General features: G+C 51.5%; 2 protein-coding genes across 5 annotated transcripts in view; one reads left to right on the plus strand and one right to left on the minus strand.

Annotated features, from left to right (window-relative positions):
* The window catches only part of CBL (Cbl proto-oncogene), a 100,612-nt gene extending 92,058 nt beyond the window's left edge, over positions 1-8,554 (plus strand). For both annotated transcript variants that reach the window (XM_037841716.1, XM_037841717.1), the window contains one exon: positions 240-8,554. In XM_037841716.1, coding sequence (XP_037697644.1) covers positions 240-526 — 287 coding nt within the window. In that variant the 3' untranslated portion in view covers positions 527-8,554. The remainder of the gene's footprint in view (positions 1-239) is intronic.
* Positions 8,555-8,891: 337 nt separating this feature from the next.
* On the minus strand, positions 8,892-17,387 carry MCAM (melanoma cell adhesion molecule). Of its 3 annotated transcripts, XM_037841718.1 has the most exons (16): positions 17,272-17,387; positions 15,370-15,494; positions 15,059-15,266; positions 14,903-14,973; positions 14,715-14,802; positions 13,537-13,716; positions 13,298-13,419; positions 13,047-13,206; positions 12,816-12,934; positions 12,566-12,707; positions 11,649-11,770; positions 11,395-11,536; positions 11,188-11,301; positions 10,887-11,034; positions 10,486-10,603; positions 8,892-9,995 (listed from the first exon to the last, which is right to left on the minus strand). In XM_037841718.1, the coding sequence occupies exons 1-16, from the start codon at positions 17,336-17,338 to the stop codon at positions 9,966-9,968; spliced, it is 1,956 nt and encodes a 651-aa protein (XP_037697646.1). In that variant the 5' UTR covers positions 17,339-17,387; the 3' UTR covers positions 8,892-9,965. The 3 variants fall into 3 exon arrangements, with proteins under 3 accessions (XP_037697646.1, XP_037697647.1, XP_037697649.1); XM_037841719.1 differs by lacking the exon at positions 11,188-11,301; XM_037841721.1 differs by lacking the exon at positions 10,486-10,603.
* Positions 17,388-19,943: the final 2,556 nt, after the last annotated feature.

Consider the following 19,943-nt stretch of genomic DNA (forward strand, 5'->3'; position numbering starts at 1 on the left):
TATGCTTATGATAGCAGGGGCTATTGTTAGTAGAACAGGTGTGTGGTATATTTAGACGGTTGCTGGTGCTGTGAGGAGGAGGCGGTTCTATACTAAAACCCTTGAACCTGTAACCTCGAGCTGCGTTAATGAAGAGCACATAAACCCAATCGACAGGAGGTCAGTTGTGATTGTTATTACTGCCATTAAATGACGATTCTCCCCATATTTGCAAATATTTTCTTTCCTATTTCTTCTAGACTTCACTGAGGGTTCCCAAGTTCCTGAGAGGCCCCCCAAACCATTCCCTCGCAGAATCAACTCTGAACGAAAAGCGGGTAGCTGCCATCAAGGTGGTGCTGCTGCTGCCACTTCTGCCGCCGCCTCTCCTCAGCTCTCCAGCGAGATTGAGAACCTCATGAGTCAGGGATACTCCTACCAGGATATTCAGAAGGCTTTGGTCATTGCCCACAACAACATTGAAATGGCCAAAAATATCCTCCGGGAATTTGTTTCTATTTCTTCTCCTGCCCATGTAGCCACCTAGCACATCACCTCCCTGCTGCAGCTTTAGAGGACCAATGAGCTGGGAGCTCTTACTTGAGCAGCACCTAAGAGAGGCAGAGGCTCCTTTGGAGACTTCGCAGTGAAGTTGTGCCATGTCTGTAGGACATCACGTCTGTGGTTCTGAGGTTTCAAAGCAGTGGAATGAAAATGGAGCAGCTAGTATGTTTTATTATTTTATTTGTTTTGAGAGTGTTTCTGAAGATGTCCTTCAGTCCCCATTTAGAGAGAGCGTGGGTTTTTATTACATGGTAGTGTAGCTCAGCCTACCTGGGGAACAATCCAGAAAGCAGGAGGATAAAAATTGTGCTGTAAATTCTAATTGAGAATTTAAGACCTTCTGTGGTTAGGGATGTGGCTGTGTGTGTGTGTGTGTGTGTGCTGTGATTATAAGATTAATCTGCTGTCTGTGTTAATCCCAGCAGGGAATTAGCACAAGAGGTTTCAGAAGGAATCTTTTAAAGATTTCCATCTACTGTGGTATTATTTCCAATCCTAGTGTGTATTACAATTTCAACACTCCCCTTTGGCTTGGATTATCATGTGCATAGCTAAAGTCTTGTATTTTTAGAACACCCTCCCTCTGTCCTTTCCCCTACCTCCTCTTTCCTCCTCCTCCTGTCATTGGCAGTGGGCTTGCTCTGACCAGCCTAACTGAGGCCAGGCAGCTGATAGGATGTTCTTAATTGTGTGTGGTCATGTTGATTTGTTTGGTAGATAGGTGGGGAAAGAGTATTGTTGCTATATCATTATTATGTTTGATACTAGCAGCTAACACTGGTCACTCCAAAGCACTGTTTCTCTAGGGACATTGAATTTGTTAAAATAAGATATTTTAATTATCCTAATTACTTAATGACTAATTTGAGATAGAGGCCTTCAAATACATTCCATGCCCTCCCCAGAAACTTATCTGTGGGAGTCAGTTGCCTTGGTGCCAGATGCATGTTCTGATGTGGGTCAAGAATTTTTCTACTTAATGGGAAGGGAAGAACATTTGTTTCCAGGATGGCTTTCTGGCTCAGATACCATGAAGCTTTTAGGGTTAGGGTTAGAAGTTTCATTGTGTGCTATTTACCTTATTATGTTGTTATACATGAAGTGCACTAAGAGACAATAAGAATTTGTCTGTTCAGTTTTTCTTCCCAGGAAATTAAATTCTTTTGAGCTGATATGGGTGTCTCCCTATGAACATGAGCCAGGTTATATTTTCAGAAATGATTCATTTTTTGCCCTTTAAGGAATGAGGATACCACCCTTGGTAGCACAGCATTTTACTGATAATTGGTACCTTTCCTACTACACTGGTGCCACCTTATGACTTGGTTTTCTCTTGTGCCTGTGGCTTTGGTAATGTAAAGTCTCCTCCTTCCTTGCCTTCACTTTTCCTCCTTACCTCAGGTCTTGTGGACTCTCCTTACTTACTGTGTTCTCTATAGTAATTAGACATCATTTGGTGTAATAGGTTACTTAACTCTAGTCATTGACAGTATGTGATAAGAATGGCAGTTTGTGTGATGGCAGGTCCGTAAAGTAGACTCAGAGTCTAGTTTGGAGAAGGGTGGTTCAGTTTCTTTAGATACTGCTAACTGCTGTCTCAGGTTCTGTTAGTCCTCTGTCCAGAGTCTTTTGCTGATTTCCCTAACAGTGTGTAACCTTCTTGCTTGTCCGAACCAAACCTGCTCTTTGATAAATCTACCTTCCCCAAAATCTTAATCATGCCTTTGTCTTCAGGTCCAAACAGAAATGACCCGCCTTAGATTTCTTTTTACAGTTTTCTCACCTTTGGAACTAACTTTTTCTAGCTCTTCTCTAGCTTTCAGCTACTCCTGGGTGGTCTTTTGGTTTTATCCTCTTGCTGAGTTGCTGGGGTTACTTAGTGCCTCTACATGGCAGAGAACACCATAACCCACCATGGGGTGCAGGAGGTCCTGAATTGGGGTGGAGGTTGGCAGGGGGATGTGGCAATGAGTAGGGAATGGTAAACTACCATCTATTTTTAAAAGCCAGGATAGTGCTTCATTTGAGGTAAAATTCAGTTATCTATTTTTGTTTAGGTATTGAAGGTCTAGAGAAAGAACTGGAAAAAATGACAGCAGTGTCCATGCCAATCATGTTGAAGTTTTCCTTGTCTGCAGTCATTTCCCATAGTCTGAAAATCAGTATCAAGAGTACAAAGCACTGGCTGCATGTCTTTTGCTAGTACCACCTTTTCAGTGCATCCAATTTTTTTTCTATGGAGATTATTGTTCTTCTACGTTGGCTCAGGGCAGTGCCATCCTTTCCTTTCCCTTCCTGACGGAGTACGATGTATCTCTTCGGTCAGCCCTGAAAGTGAGATGCCGGGCACCCGTGTTGAACATGTGTAGCGTGGATTGGCACAGTAGTTCGCGTGGAGTGAGCAGATCTTAGCTGATCAGGTGCGGGTCTGCAGGCATCAAGGTTTTAGACCATTCCAAGCCTTTTTTCTGACTGATTGCCCTGAGGACATGCCTCCGTCCAAGCCTTAGATTTCTGGGCAAGCCTTAGAAAGTTTTCAAATGACTCTTGTTTTGAGGATATTTCCAAAATTTTAATTTCTTACATTTTCCTTTGTCTAAGACACTGATAACTTGTTCTTCATCCCTCATTTATATGGCAGTTTTTAGTTCTTTGATTCTGCTCTGAATTTAACTAAAATAGCCCTTTTGCGAACAGGCTTTATCTTTGAGTTTTGCCATTGTTGGCAAACCCATCACCTTTACCCTCCTAATTACAAATGTTTCCTCCTCTGTTAACTAGCAAGTTGATAGGTAAAGCAAACAAAACAACAACAAAAAAACACTTGGATGTTTTCTCAAATGCATTAGACTATTTTATTCAACCCAATTTCCTGCTTCCCCTGTGTCTTCCCTGGATTGCTTTATGTGGTCTGCCTCATTGCTGGGGAGTTGCTTTACAATACTCAATCAGCTGCCAGGGCTGGACTTTCTCCTGCTGCCCCTCCAGTACTCCTTCCACCAAAGTGAAGGGTTCTTAAAGTGGGAAACCTGTGGGCTCTCCTTTGGTTAAATAAGGTTGGGCAGTTTATCATCTCGATATATATCTGTTAATATTTATGTCAATGGAGATCCATTCCTGTGGATGGCCATTGTCTTCCACTAGCCCTCTCTCCTTCCCCAACCCACTCTGCATCTTCTGCCATTCCTCTGTTCTCTTTCTCTTCTTATCATACCGACTCTCATCACCAGGGTCCAGAATGTAGGCTACTACTGATGTTTTCTTTTTGCTGTTTTGTGGATTAAAATTGGTTTTAGGGAGAAAAGACCTTAAAATATTTATTTCTTCTAAAGAAAAGGAAAATATATTTTATGGTCCAAACAGCAAACTTATAAATGAAATTTTGCAATACAACTTGCTTGCAAACTAGGGACTAGCTGTATATTCCTTTTAAGGCACCATTAGCAAAGTCTGGTCCTTTTTGTAGGTGATCAGCAATGGTGTCAATGCAGGACATTCTCCTACCTCACATCATAAAAGTGAGAAGGTTATAGACCTTCTTCCCAAACTGTTTATAAGCCCCTCTTCTTGCTGCTGGCCTTTCTGAGTCGGGAATGACCACTGCCCAGTGAATAACAGTATTCTGACTATTGGCCTGGCTGTAGCAGTTTGTTCATTCAGCAAATGTCTATAAGTGTTTACCATGTGCCCAAAGTGTCACCCCTATGTTCTTCCCTGCTGCCACCTGATGGGTTACTGATGTTAGGGGATTGTACTTGGGCACTTGCAATTGGCCCTAAAAGAGCTCCTCTCAATAAAATTGTGCAATTTTTTATTCATAGCTATTTAATGTAGACTTGTATCTTTTTTTTTATAGCGCTATCCTGGTTAAAATCAGTCCAAGACTCTCCCATTAACCCCTATTGTTTTCCTATACCTTTGATTAATGTCTGGGAGAATCCTTGGTGTTAAGTCTCATGGACACCCACCATTCTTATGTATTTCAGTGGAATCTGGTGGCCAGTGGGAGAGAGGGCTGAGGGGTATGTTGCCTCCGAGTTGCACATTAGGGCAGTTCAGTGTGTAAATGAAGCATCTGCCCACAATCCCCTTGCCAATTTAGTGCCTTCCTTGATCTTTTTACTGAGCTGCTTGGGCTCTTAATCTTAACCCCCTTTCTTAGGAAGGTTTCCTTATCACCCTTTTGGGACCTACCACTGTCTCCCATACTCTTTGGAATCTGTCTTCCAGTCCTTCAATAGTTTTGCAGCTGATTGTACATCCTAGAAGGGCTGAAGGTTAGGGGAAGGATGGGTCCTGGTATTCAACCAGTTGTTTGGTCTCTCAAGAGCCAGACAGTAAAGTAGATGAACTCCAGTTCTCAAAATTGTCATCCTTTACCTCCCAGGGTAGAGAGCTTAGAGACTATAGAGCTGTGTATCAAAATCAATACATCATTCTACTAGACCTTAAGGCTTTAGAAATTAAATCTGAAGTGTTCTAACTCAGCTTAAAGCATTATTATTACCACTTTGAGCTCAGTCTACATTAGCAGTCTTCTTTTAGAAATGCATATAGCCATTTAATGCATGGAAGAGGGCCGACGATTCCTTGCTGTGGCTAGTGGAAGAAAATCAAAGTTGTATCTTTGGTTTTCCTAATTAGGGATCCTTTAGATGCAAGAGACACAACTACTCAAGCTAAACAAAGCAAAGAATCACCATAAGGATGCAGGTATTTCAAAGAATGCAGAATAGAAGTACAGTTGATTCTGGTATGTAGCTGGAACTATACAACTTTGCCCTTAGTAGATCCTCCTGCTTCTCAGCCTGTTTATCAGCATTGCGGCCTCAGAACAGGCACCTGCTTCTCAAGTCTGCACGGCCTTCCCGCTCTAGGCATCACCATGGATAGATTCTCAGGCCCACCCCCTGACCTGCCAGCCTTGCCAAGGAGGGGCAGGGACACCTTATGAACCGGAACTGCCGCACACTCCTTCGGGGGTGGGGGGTGGACAGGGAGGTTCTTAGAAGAGGGTGTAGACCGAGTAGATGCCCTGTAAATGCTTCTGCTCTGGGAGTAAACCGCCACTGCACTGCCTTCTTTGAGAGTGAAAGGCAGGCATGGGAGAGTGCCTGGGGCATCGGGGAAACTCTTAGGCTTAGCTTCTTTTGGTCACTGTCTTCTTTATCTCTTTATTTCCTGTTTTTATTCCCTTTATCAGTCTTGGCATCCAAGATTTCTTACTTCCCTCTTTAGGACTAGTTTCTCCTCTTCCAGAGCTGGTCTGGTCTGGTCTTGGGTAGCATTTCTTAGCCTTCACTCAATCTCAGGTTTTTAGCCCTTCATATCTGATTTGGAGAGCAGATCGCAAATCCCACTGGAGGGAATACCCATGGAGTTCTGGGCTCTCTTCAGACTTAGCACTGAAAATAGAATCATTTTAGGGGCCCATAGCCTGTCTTCCTCCATGCCTGCCTGCCTGTCTCTTCATTGGTTCCTTGCCATCTGGGGCGAGCTCTGCAGTAACATGCTTAGGCAAACCTTCTGAGGGACCCCAGGAACTACTTTGCTACAGCCAGGAAGAATTTGTAACAGTTGGGACAGTTACCAGGATATAAATTAGACAAAGATTCCAGTTTAGAATAGCATTTTTATTGAGAGTTCTTTATACAGGATACCTGTGTTTTCCTGTGTACTTGTTTCTTTTTAGTCCTATACTATCTGTTGTTTTTTTAAAACCAGGCTTCTGCTTGCTTGAATCTTTTGATCTTATCTCATCCTAGAGCTTGTGCTGAATTAGTAAGGCACTTCATAATTACTTATAACTTTTTAACTACTAGAGTAATTTGATATACACAGAAGTAAACCAATGTTCCAAAGATATACATTGAGGCACATGAGGAAGGCCTGGGTCATTAGACTTTGATATTCTGGGGGAGGCTCCAAAATTAAGGAGCAGAGGGACAGCAGTGCCATGTGCCTTCACAGTGTCCTGGGAAATCTGATTTGATTTCCAGGAGGATTACCAGTGTCTCTTGGTCCCAGAAAGTAGCACAAGAGTAAGAGATGGGGAAGTGGGGCTGGGGGAGCAAGTCCTGCGTGGAGAGGCTCATTCCTAGTCAGATGGGAAGCACCGTGCCAGAGGGCCAGCTGTTGACTAACAACTGGAGGTCCCACTGCCCCTTCCCTGGAGAAAAATGTGGCTGACCACTCCTTGTGTGTGTACAGAGCAAAGGCCGAATGCCAAGCTCAGATCGCCTACTGACTTGGCAGCCATACAGATCAGCAGAGCTCCAACTGCCTGGCCCAGTATTCTTGACTCAAACCCCCCAAAATCCTCCACATTGCATCTCACAAGGTCTCCTTCCACCCAGAGCCAGACTGGGAGGCAAAGAAGAGCAGTGCTGAGGCCATGCTGAATGCAACTCCTCGGGCCTTGCACTGACACGCCGTGCCCAGGCTTGAAGCGAGGGCTGTGTGCCCAGGCCTGGTCCTCCCATGTTAAATGTTACCGTGCCCCATGTGTCGTCCCACCCCCCACCCCCTGCCTCAGACCCCATTAGGGGTGAGGTAGCCATGCTTTTGGCTCTCAGACAACTGCTTCTAAGTCTGCAAAATGTGTGTTTCCTCCTCCTCCTGCCACTTGGGTACGTAAGCTGCAGGTGCTGTGCCCCTGAGAGGGGTGCTCCTGCCCTCCCTCCTCAGCTCCAAAGGGAAAGCCTGGCCTCCTGCCGAAATGGGCAGGAGGCACGTGGCAGCTATGAAGTACCTCCTACATCTGCTTTCTGGCTGTGGCGACTTGGGATTTTTAACCTTATATATATTTTTCTTTTATTCAAAACAAAACAATTTTTAGCACACTGGGGAAAGAAAAAAGCCAAATGTTTTGTGCCTTTCTAAGGCAGCACTGTGTCCCAGGCTGCATTTTAGGACTTAATATGGAAATAGCAGAGTCTTAGCTCCACTACCTTGCATATCATTAGCTCCTAGAATCAAGGGGAGAGGATAGGGTGCTCTCTGGGGCTGAGAAGGGGTCCCTTTCCCTGCAGTGATGCTTAGTTGGAAGAAAGCATTGTACCCAGAGATCACTCACTTGGTTCAAATCGGAATCTTGGTTTTCAGGTTGAATGCTTTGTCTCTGGAAAAAGAGACAGATTGTTCTGTGATTTCGGGGTGTGCTCTGTCCCATTCCAAGCCTCCCAGCCTCCTCATGTTAATGACCCAAACTGCATGGAAAATGGTAGGATGAACTCTCTTGAGGAGGGGAGGTTTTTTGGTTTGTTTTTTCTGCTTCCTGGATCCTGAACTGGCCTCGACCTCCTGCATCTCCCTCAGACTTGGCTTTCCTTTTCATCTTTTCATGTGAAACTTCAGACATAAAGCATAAAGCAGCGAGTGCCCTCTGCAGGGTCGTTTTCCCCAGGAAAGGCAAGAACATGTGTGGAAGGCTCTCCTCCTCCTCACGGCTGTGTCCCAGCAAAGAAAAAAAGAAGAGAAATTTTCTCTATGAGTTTACTTCCCTCTTATCCTTTTCTCAGTTCTTCCCTGCCTTTAATTAATAAAGAATTGGGATATAGAAATAATTATCAAAGTCCTCCTTATTCAGGATTTTGAAATTCTTGGTGTGGGTGGGGCCGGAGAGAACTTGATTCTTTCTCTAGGATGATGTGTCCCGATTTGTATATCAGTGTTAAAAACAAAACAAAACCTTAGATGGAATTTTCATGAACTATTTTAAAAATGTCATTAATATAAAAAGAATTTATATTAGCAGTATTTAATCATTCTCACCTGTAAAGAATAAAAAAAAGAAAAACAGAAGGTAAATATTCTTACAGAGAATAGCAGAGCTTTAAAATTCATTTTCATTTAAGTCCCTTTTGTTTTGCCAATGTGTTAATGTTTAGAGGTCTGTTATACTAATGTTATTTATTAATTTTTTCATTTCCATACAGTTAACTAAAGAGCTTTTTCAAGCACCCATGTCTGTAAAAAAATATTTTTAAATAAAGTTTCTTTTGTTGTAGCAGACCTGCTCTTCCTGCTCACTGGAGGGGAGTGAGGGGGTGTAGTGCATCAGGCAGCCAGGGGGCGGGTGCCTCGAAGGCAGTGCTAAGTTAAGGAAGGCACAGAAAGGGGGCAGCAGCTCCTTGCCAAATGCCTTCCAGGCTCTGCAGCTGCCTGGGGCAGGGTGGCTCTGCTGAGGAGGACTGTCCTCTGTAGTAGGTCTTAAATCATTTGTTCAGAGGGAACCTTGGTCCCTGCTACCAGCTGCAAAGGGTTTTGGTGTTCCTTTTCGTACAGTTACAGTTCTGAAGGCCCTCAGGTTCCTGAGGTACCCATGATGAATAAAAAGCAGTGTACGGTTTCTGGGACAATTAAGCTTTATTTTTCACACATATATATATATATAAAGGAAACAATTTGCAAATTTACACACAACCTAACAAAACCATATATATATATATGTATATATGTACACACACACACACACCCTAAAGCTCTAACCAGGCCCCTGGTTTTCATCCGTAAGTACCTTTCTCCCATTGGGCCCTTCTAGGGTCTGGGCCCATTAGCCCACCTTGTAGAAATCTGAGCTAACCCATAAAGGACAGTCTGGGCCTCACCTTTGTTGCCTTCCCTCACCTTTCATAGTCTTAGATCAGCCCTTAAGAGAGCAGTGGGAGCCAAATGAATGCAGGGGGCTCAGGCTCAATCATCTTAACTCTAGAAAATTCAGCAGTGCCCAGCTGCCTCACTGCAAGGGACAGTGGGATATACTTGGCGTGCCTTTTAAAGAACAAAAGCCCCTGGCTTTTGCCCAGGAAAAGGAGCATCAAAAAAGGGGCCCCACAGAGGCAGGCAGGAAGGTGGCAGCAAGAACACCGCGGCTACTTCTAGATAATGTGGGGATACTGTCCCGAGTCACAGTTCAGCAGTGAATGGGAACCTAGGCACTAGGGCTAAGGGACAAGTGCATCCTGACTTCAGGGATTCAACTGAATTACTGAAGCCAGCCCTTGGGGCCGGAAACCAGCTGAGAATGGCAGGCTACCTAATTCAGCTGCTGCTAGAAAACAGGTATTTTTCCATCCATAACACGCGTAAAGAGAAAACGCATTCTGCAAGGAACTCTCCTCCCACCACTGAGAAGCTGAGGTCCCCCTCCTTGGGATGAGCCACAGTCAACAAATTGATACAGTCAGTGATGGACTGGTCCCTAAAGATGGGGCCTCCAGGGCCAAGTGAGCTCCTTCTCAGGATGGTTCTGGTCCTAGCCCATTTGACCCCTGAAATGGGTCTGCAGGTGAGCTGGAGTAGGGTCTTCTCGGTAGTTCACTTTACAGGCTGTGGCCACCATCCTGAGAGCTGGAAAGAAGAACAAGCAGGGAGCAGGAACTGTCCCAGGCAGGAAAGGGAGCGCCGTGTGCGTCAGTGGGCTAATGCCTTAGATCGATGTACTTCTCTCCCTAAAAATGGGTGAAGAGGAGAAATCAGAGGGGAACCCCAAGATAGAGACCAAAGTTCAATGTGTGATCGCTACAAGGGAGGAGTGATTGAAGCGAAAGCTGATGAACTGGGTGCAGCAGCCCGGAGGGAAGAAGCAATGGGAGGGTATGGTCGGGCCACGAAGGAGAGACTACCACACCTTGCACCTAGAAACCTGAGCCACGAGCTCCGTCCGGGAAAAGGCGATGGTGATGGGACAGGGTCTTTGCTCTCAGCCTTGGGAACTACCCTCTCTCCAAGGGTCCCTCAGCGACTTGCCCCACCTTACCCTACAGACTGTGAGTGTGTTAAGAAGGCAAGGTGGAGCCCGCGCCCTATCTCTTAACAAAGAAGGATGGAGGATGGAAAGAGTTAGTGTTGGGGTTGGGGGGAGGATTGGGACCCACTAGCCCCTGATGTTCCCAATCCCTCAAGATGTGTCAGGCACTGGCCACAGGAACTGCCTCCTACCTGGTCTCCTGGAGCCCTCTTGTCACCGTTGCTGCCCTGTAGGAGGCCCATCTCTTCTGGGAGCTTATCTGACTTAACTTCAACTACAATTTCGCTCTTACGCGACGGGGGCAGTGTGCTGGGAGGAGGGAGGGAGGCGAGAGGTTGGCAATGGGGGTGGGGGGCAAGGGAAGGGGCGGGGCCAGGGAGAAGGATGTCAGACTGCGTGGTGGGCTCTCTGGTGCTCTGGGACCAGCTCAGAGAAGGGAAACAGCTAACGAAAGGGTGATGGAAGCTGGGGTGTGGGCAGTAAAGCAGGGAACCCGGCACCCCCCTCCTACACCCAAGGGGCGAGTGGGCACTGAGGGGGCAGCAAGCTGGGCAGCATGAGATGGGAGGCGGGGGGCCGGCACCGTGCTTACATCTCCTGTTTGCCCGACCGCCCACAAGGCAGCTTGCCCTTCTTGTAGAGGAAATAGAGGACAGCACCCAGCACAGCCAGGACCAGGATGCACACAATCACGGCCACGATGACCACACCCTTGCTCTCCTGCTCCGACAGCTTCTTCTCTGTCCCCAAACACAGTCCAGGTTACTCCCTGCCCCTGGCTGCCTCATCGCCAACACTGCCTCGCCCAGCCCGTGGCTGACGGATGACCGGGGCACTACTCACCTTCCTCACCAGGGCTGCCCAGCCCGGTCCCCCTGCCAGGCCCGACTTACCCGTGGAGGTGCTGTTGGCTCTGGCATGGGGACTGACAGTGGAGGTACGGAGGTGTGTGGAGGTGCTGAGGTCGGCGGTGGTGTTGGAGTCGGGTGGGAGGGTAGTTAAATTGACTGGGAGGCAGAGGGAGGGGGTTAGGAAAAGCACAAGTTAATGCCCCCGGCCTGGGCAAGCCCTGTCATTCCCTGCAGGGAAGAGGCCCTTACCCAGCTCCAGGAAGATGACGGTGGTGTTTCTGCCCAGGGAATTGGAGGCCACGCATTCGGCGCCAGTCTCCAACAGCTCTGGCGTCACAAGGACATTCAGGATGCTGAGGACACTCTGCGGGCCTTTGTCTTGTTCCTGGGCCTACGAGGGAAGGGGCAGCACTCAGGCGGCAGGAGGCTCTCCGGCCGCGGCAGCAGAGCCGCGTGGGGATTAGGCAGCCTGAGCGCCTGGGAGGACGCAGCGGGCCGCTCACCGTGCTGTTGACACTCCAGGAGATGGTGGGCCGAGGATGGCCTGAGGCTTCACATGACAGGCTCACCACCTCATTCTCTCTCACCCTCAGCTTCCTCTCCTTTGAAGCCATCCACGGGGACCCTGGGCACGGGAGGGGGAGAGTGAGGAGCAGACGCCGCCAGCCTGCCTCACCCTGCCCACCGGAGCGCCCCAGGACAGCAAGTGGCTTTTTCTTTTTTTAAAACAAACCAGAATTTCTTTTTTAATTTTAAAAAGAAAATCTGAAGCAAAAGTGGCAGAAGGTTAACATACGTTGAGTCTGGGTAATGGGGTATACATGTGATTATTCAAATATTCTCTATACTTTCCTGCTATTTGAAATTTTTGTAATTATTTTCTAAATAATTTTTAAGAGGCAGAGAATTTTTCTTCAGGGTTCGGTGGTTGGTTTTGTATAGTCAATCTTTGTGAAATGGAGGTAAATACAGAAAACGCATCTTCTTAAATCAAGCCATATGTCCCGAACAGAGGTCATTTCTACCTTCTCATAGCCTGATGACAGTAATTTTTCTCCTCCTCAGAGGAGAAAATACTTATTGCACATGTATAATATGGAAATAGTGTCCTTTCTAACAGTATAGGAGTTCCTGGGTACATTAGAACAATAAAAAGAACAAGTTTGTTATAAGGACACCAGACAAGCCAACCTTTATCTTTTCACTATTCCTCAACTTTTGTTCAGTCCACTCCTTTGATTCATTCATTCATTCAATAAACAAATTTCATTCTGTACCTATAACAGGCAAAAATTTGCTAAGAATTCAGGAACTCTCACACACGCCAGACAGCAGGTGGCTTTTTGTCCTCTGAGAGCACAAAGCCAGCCAACTCGGGGTGGCTCTAAGGAACCCCTGGCCCCCACCCAGAGGGCCTCACCATAAACAGCCACGTTGACCAGCTGTGTGCGGTTCAGGCCGGGTACACTGGGCACAGAGGCCAGGCAGAGGTAGCCGCCCCCGGCCTCCCGTTTCAGGTGGTGTAACTGTAGCATGGGCCCCTGTCCCAGCACCTCGCCTGTCTGGGGTGAGACATGGGTCAGAGGAGCTGGGAAGGAGCAAGCTGCTGCTACCCCCGACCCCATACACCGTTAGCCCCAGGTCCCCCAGTCCCAGGCTGGCCTGGGTACCTCTTCTCTCAGCCACTGGAACTCAAGGGCCTGGTTACTCTCTGCTGCACACGTCAGAGTGAGGCTGCTGCCTTCGTGGCTCATGGGTTTGGCAGGACTCACCTGGACATCAGACACATCTGGGGGCACAGCACTGGTGTCAGCCTGGGAGAGGCTGGGTGGGCCAAGTTCCCTGTGGCCCCAGCCTCAGCACCAGCCCGGTCCCCAGGTCGTGGGCCCCCAGCCTCTCACAGTTCACCAGCAGCTCTTGCTTTTCACTCAGCGACTGCATGGTGTCCAAGTCCAGGCCCTGACACTCGTAGAGCCCACTGTGCTCCTTCTGGGCGGGCTCCAAGACCAGGATCCCGTTGTCGTTGGTGTTCTCTTCCTCCATCTCCCCGGTTCTGGGGTTCTGGGATAGGGTAAAGAGGTGAGCCGAGTGCTCCTCCAGCCACTCCTCCTGCATCCCTGTATGCACCCAGCCTGGGCACCCCACTCCCCACCTGCTTGCTGATGCTGAAGTGCGGTGGGGGGTTGCCATCTGCCAAACACCTGATTTCCACACGGTCCCCTTCCTTCACCATTCCCACAGGCGCCACTTCCAACCACACTTTTTCTGCCGGGTCTGCAGAGGCAAAGCGGCGTAGCTCTCAATCCCAGAGCTGAGCCCTGGGCTGGGTGGGGAAGAGCTCACAGGGGCTTCTGCCAGCCCCCATGAGCAGAAGGGTGGGTCGGCACTCACAGAAAACAGGCACTGTCACTTCTCTAGATTCCTTCATGTGGTTCCCACTGGGCAGCCGGTAGCTGAGCTCACAGTAGAACTGGGCATCTTTGTCTTCCTTAACCAGCTGTGCCTTCAGAACGCTCTGTAAGGTGTACAAACCACTCGACTCCACGATCTGGGACGACTGAATGTGCACCCCTGGGAGAGAGGAAGGGGGTAAGGCCTCGGTCTCAGCCCTCCACCAACTACCCCGTGGGCCTCCCTGGGGGCTGGCAGGGGAGCACCTAAAGGGACCCCCGTCCCCTTGTAGAAGGCCAAGTACAAATGCAAACTGGGAATCCTTCAACCCCGCAGTTCCACTGCTCATTACCCTAGAGACACATTTACACATTGGCACATGTACAAGGATGTGTACAAATAATCCTACAGAGAAAACAAAAAATGAGAAAACACTAGACATCTGCTAGTAGGGAAATGGTTAAACTTTCATTATATGCTCATATGCTCACATGAGTTATGGAATAGTCGGCAGTAGGCAAAGCATTCAGGTAGATATCTAAATAGATGGATCTGGAAAAGTTTCCAAGACTCATTGTTGAAAGAAAAAAATAACAATGCATACCATACAATATCAGGGTTTGTCAACCTCAGCACTACTGGCATTTTGGACCAGATAATTCCTTGTCGTGGGTGTTGCTACAACAGGCATTGAAGAATGTTTAGCAGCATCCCTGGCCTCTACTCACTAACTGCCAATACCTCCCCGCAAGCTGTGACAACCAAAAATGTCTCCAGGCATTTACCAAATGTACCAAGAGGAGGTGGGGGTTGGGATTGTGTGTGGGGGGGGGCGGTGGCGGCAAAATCATCCTTGCTTGAGAACCACTGATTGGATTTTTAAAGCCTACATATGTCTACATGTATATACATGCATGTGAGTAAATACATAGAAAGAGGCTTGAAAGAATACACACTAACTGATAACAGAGGTTACTTCTGGGAGGGGGTTTGGGACAGGAAGGCATTTTCTTTTCATTCTAGGTTTTCTGTACAGTTTAAATTCTCATGGAAGTATTTTCAAAACATCACTTGTATAACTTTAAAAAAATAACAAATCTAAAATAAAATGCAAAGAAGGGTTCCTGTGTGGTGCCCATGCTCAGGCAAGGCTCTTGGGGGCAGAGAGGGGAACTCACGGTTCTTCTTCTCCTTCAGGGGCAGGCCGTTCTTGTACCAGGTGACTTGAGGGACTGGGTACCCGTTCCGCCCCACGCAGGTGGCAACCTAAGAGAGGCCGGGCCATGAGCCTCCCTGCCTCCGAGACCCCACCGAGGCCCGCCTCAGTTCCCGCTTGCTCCCCAGCCACGCTGTCCTCCCCTCTCACCTCCTCTGGCTCCTGACTGTTCACCGAGATGCCCACGGCATTGACCTGGATACTGGGCTCCTCGGGAGCTTCTAGAAGGCAGAGAAATGAGGAGTGGCATGGGGCTGCTGCTCTCCACAATCCCCACTGCCCAGAGGGCGGGGTGGGGGCACTCACTGTAGACTTGGAGCTGGATTCGGTGCTCCTGAGTCCGAGGACGCTTGCCCCGGCACAGGAAGATGCGCTCATCATGGGGGGTGACGTGGGCCAGGGCCAGGGTGGCCCCCCGGCCCTGCAAACTGAGCCGGTGCTGGTACTCCCCAGGTTCGCTCTGGCCCTGGCCCTGGTGCACGCGGAAGATGAGTGTTGGCTTTTCCTTGTGGACCTAAGGGGGAGGGGGCAGAGAGGAGGAGGTGAGGGTGCCAGGGCTGCAGGCAGGGTAGAGCTCCCCCACCCCCTGCTGCCCTCTGGGGAGCCCAGGCACTCACAGAGAACCAGTCCACATGGCTGGAGTTGCCTGGGGAGTGAGAGGAGCCGCACTTCAGAAGGGCCGTGCTGCCCACTTCCACCTCCACCAGCTCCGGCACAGGCTGTTCTGCCTCTCCCGGCACACCTGGGGGTGAAGGATGAGGACCACATCCCCCCAGCAGCTGTGTCAGCTCCAGCTGCTCTCCACCCCCTCCCTACACACCCTGCAGCTGCAGCTGTTCTTCCCGCCACTGCAAGGGTCTGAAGAGGGCCCTGTCCTGTCCTAACTCAAACCACTCCCCCACCCCCGGGGCCAGCCCTCTCCCAGTTCAAGGGGGCTGAGGATGGTCAACCCTGGTCCTTGCAGCAGAGACCCAGTGCACCAGGCACCTCCCGGATAAGGCTAGCAGAGAGGGACAACCCAGGCTCTGGGCCAAGAGGAAGACCCCTTTCCTTCCAGGTCCCCGTCTCTGCGAGTGAGCTCAGAGTGTGGGAATGCAAGGCATGTGCCAGGCTGGGGCACACAGGCCTCTTTGTGTCCCTTCCCTGATGGGAAGACGTCACTGCTCTGCCCTCTGCCCCCTCCCCAAATCCCCCCCCACAGGACCCAGTGAGCCAACCCTGGCCAGAAGCTTCATGTTATACTCCCTCAGCAGTGCCTCAATGAACATGCCCCCCAAAACAAACTCAGGGGACCCCACCCTGAGAGTCTTGGGAGTATGGAGGGGTCAGAGTCTTCCCCAGGAGTGAAGGCAAGGTCCAGGCAGTGGGCAGGAGTTACGTCAGTGGTGCCAGCGTGCTGCCAGCCCTGTGAGGAGGTGATGTCACTCCATACCATCTGGCTGGACGCTGGGATGCCTGGGTTCTTGCCCTGGGCTGGCTCCCTGACAAGGAGGGCAGATGGAGTGGGCTTCACCCCAGAGCAGATACCTCAGGTCCCTGACTCAGTTTCCCCAGAGCTAGAAAAGCAGGGCAGGGTGGGGCTGGGACTGCTGCAGCCATGGAGGCCCAATTTAGCCCTTGCCCCAGAAATAAAGCCGGTCTGGGAGACAGGCGCCTGGGAGGTACCCCAGGGACGGTGTCCATACTGGGCATGAGGCCAGCGAATTGGGTATTGGCCTGCCCTCCCCTTGTCCGCCGGACAACGGCTGGGACCCGAGAAAGGGAGCCAAGAGAAACACGGGACACCGCTGCCGGCCATACAAGGGCAGCGCGGACCCAGGAGATCCCGGCTAGCAGGCGGTGCCAGAGAAAAACTCCAAGGCGCAACGGTGCCCTTCCCACCTGATTGTGGTCCCTGCTACGGTAAGTGTAACAAGACAAGTCTGGGGGCTCTTCCACTCTGGGAATCTTCCATCCCTAGTCTCTGCCACCTGCGATCCGGTCACCCGGGTAGGCGCTAGGCAACCCACACCGCCCCCCAGCCCCTGCCAACGCCCAGCACGGGCGGCAGCCGCCGACTCTCTCGCTCTCGCGCTCACCTCCAGCCTGGCTCGATGCCCGGGCGAGAGGGGGAGGGGTCGGCGCGCCCCCTCCGGCAAGAAAGCTGCCTTTGCCAGCAACAGGCGGGCGCGGAATTCAGGATTTGGGGATGCGCTCCAGCTGCGCTTCGCGCCGCGGCACCACTGCGGCCCCCCAGAGTAAGCACCCCAGCGCTCGGGGAGAATCAGCCCCACCCCTTGCTGCTCTTGGCAGTAGCCTCTTCCCGCCTCCCCAATCCTGCTCCCGGATACTCCATAATAGAGGCTGTAAAGAAGAGTTGCACGCGCGCTAGGCGCCCGGGTGCCGGGGACCAGGCAGGGGGAGCGCACGCCGGGCGCAAAGTCTCGGCCCTCACCGCCTTGCAAGCGCGGCTCCTGGGCACGCTCCGCAAAGACCCCTAGGCCGGGGTCTGAGGGGCGCGGGTCCCTCGGTTAACTCACCCGCGGCGCGGCGACAACAGCAGCAGGCGGCGAGCAGGAAGGCGCAGACGAACGCGGCTGACTCCATGCTTCCCGGCCGGAGGGCGAGAGTCAAGTGAGGGAGCTCGCAGCGGCCAGGGGCTGACGTCAGGGGGGCGGGAGGGGGCTGGAGCCGCCCCCTGCCCCCGCCCCACAAGCCCTAGGGGGCGGGCCCCGGCGCCGCGAGCCCGGGAGCTGCTTGGACCAGCGCCCCGGGCAGGGAGGCCGCAGCGGCCGTCCCAGCCCCCAGCTCGAGAAGGGTGAGGGGGCAGTGACAGGTGTCTCGGGGCCGGAACGACCGGGCTGAGGCGGCAGCGGGGAGAAGCTGGCCCGGAGGTCCAGAGTCGCTCCCCAGCAGAACCAGCTCTCACCTGTTCTCGACCCCTACTAGCCAACGTAGCCCTGGGGACTTCCTAGCAGAGGAGCACCGAGCGACGTCCTTGATGTCCTCGACGAGGGCCTCCCATCCTAGCTCCGCTGCTCGCCTCTTCCTCCACCCTGCCGTATCCCTGCCACAGAGCAATCGGGCCGGGCCTCCGTCGCTGCCCGAAACGGATGGCCCCGCTGCGGCTGCCGCTGGCGTGGCACTGCCCCCCAAGCCTCGTAGTCCTGGCAGCTTTGGGGGAAGCATCCTGGGCCAGGTGCCCCAGATCCAGAGATACCTGTACTGGGGAGTGGAGATGGGGCCTTATCGGCTCTCCCTTCAAGCCCAATCTCCGGCAAATTCATGTTTGACTACAGGAAGGAGGGAGGGGCTTGAGTTCACAGGCCCCAAGTTTTCCCACCTGCCCAAGCCCAGGCCTTGAGAATTCTATTTCTGCCCCTTCACACATTAAGCCTGGCCTGGGGCTTAGTTTCTTATCAGGAAAAAGGAGGGGGAAGTGTTAAGGGGTACGTGGTCTACTGCCCGATCCCTGGGAACATGTTGCTGTTTCTGATGGTGGAAAGAATCCCTGTGGCACTGCACCACTGACCCCACACCACGGACATGCGCACACACACACACACACACACACACACACAGATGTGCTCCCCCAATCTTATTGATCCCGGCTCAGAAGCTGGGTTTGAGTGGGGAGGGAGCATGGAATAGAAATCAGATCTGGTTTCAGGCAGCTCTGCCTGTGTGCCACCGGCCACCCAGCAAGGTGTGGGGAGCCCTGCAGCTACCCACCTTCCCAAATCTGGTCTTCTCCCTGGGTCTTCTGGCCTCTTGCGCTAAGACTCTGAGGAAGTGGGGGGGCAGCTTTTGTCTCATGGAGACCCCAGCACCTGGCCCCAGGGTAGGAGTCCCTATCTGCTAGGACTCCTTCGCTAGAGAGGGTCCAAGAGGGTGATGCTTGGATTTGGGGTCCCCAAACTGGCTTGGGGAGGAGCAGAGTGAGGCAGCAAACACAAGAGATGGGCAGGTGACTCGAGACGTTCGATGACGCAGAGATGACTCGCAAACCACATCAGCCTCGGCTTTCAGAGCCGTGCTGACCCCCTCCTCCCTCACCATGAGTCTCCATCCAGGGGCCATGCCATGCCAAGCCCCGGCTGGGCCAGGGGCCTGGAGCCTGGGGGGAGAGAGCAGAAGGAGGCCCCTGGCTCCCCCTCTCCCAGAGGGAATGCATGGCCTGGCCCAGGGCCCAGAGAGGAATGGATGAGCTCTAGTTTGTCCACAGAGGCAGGAGCGGGAATGGCGGAAGGATGCTGTTTGCCCTGGCAGGCCTGAGCTGGGCATGGAGCTCTGCTTCCCTGCCCCCACTCCCTTCACTTAACACCATTAACTAATCATTCTCCCTCTCTCCTGCCTGAGAACAAAGGCAGCCAACCACCAAGGACAGTCATTTCTGAATTCTTCTTCCATCCTGAGGAGAGTGAAGCTGGGTGGGGGTGGGGGTGGGGGTGGGGGTGGAGGTGGAAGAGCTTTCTCTGCAGTGCCAGGGCATGAGCATAGAGCCACAGGGGTGACATCCCCTTCCCTGCATGGCCCCATCAAGCAAGCACAAAGACCATCCTTTTAAGGCAGCCAGTGGCCCGGGGCTGCGGGGCTGTGTGGGAGTGGGTGGAGGAGGTCAAGAGGCAGGCAGCTTGGGGATGGCTTAATGAGGGGGGCAATTTGGGTTTCCAAGCCAGAGAGAGGTCAGGACCTTGGAGAGGATTCAGAGGAGGGTGCAAATGGAGGAAAGATGGGGAGTGAAGAAGGCAAGAGAACAGGGGAGAGGGAGCAGAAGGTGGAAGGTGTCAGTTGCTCTACGATGCCAGAGGACAAAACTCCCTCAGCAGCAGAAAAGAGAGGAGGTGGCAGAGGAAGAACTTCCAGCAGGAGGGAGACGGGAAGGCGGCTATGGGCCTCCCAGGCAGCAGAGACTCGTGGCCCGGAAAGAGTTGGAAGCCGCCTTGCCCAGAGGTAGGCCAAGGCCAGAAGAAGAGGCCCTGGGGCAGAGTCCTAATTCTCTGTCCGGTTTCTCTCCCGGAGGAAGGACTGCTCTTCCCCACCCCCATGGTAAACCCAGTGTGGGAATGACTTCTGGGGGTCTCTCAGGGGGACCACAGGCTGCGTAACTGAAGCTGGATGGGGTGGGGGTGGGGGTCTGGGCCCCTCAGCTACTGTCTCATGGGCAGGTGGGCCTTTCTGTTCATTGTAAGGAGGGTGGAGAGGAGTGGGG

This window comes from Choloepus didactylus, chromosome 6, assembly GCF_015220235.1.
Source record: "Choloepus didactylus isolate mChoDid1 chromosome 6, mChoDid1.pri, whole genome shotgun sequence".
NCBI lineage: Eukaryota > Metazoa > Chordata > Mammalia > Pilosa > Megalonychidae > Choloepus > Choloepus didactylus.

Coding starts and splice junctions, on each gene's coding strand:
- MCAM (XM_037841718.1), bottom strand. CDS start 17,338: ATGGAGTCAGCCGCGTTCGTCTGCGCCTTCCTGCTCGCCGCCTGCTGC. Junction 15,267..15,369: donor GCCATGTGGACTGGTTCTCT/GTGAGTGCCTGG, acceptor CCTCCCCCTTAG/GTCCACAAGGAAAAGCCAAC. Junction 11,537..11,648: donor CCTGGAGTGTCAACAGCACG/GTGAGCGGCCCG, acceptor CTTCCCTCGTAG/GCCCAGGAACAAGACAAAGG.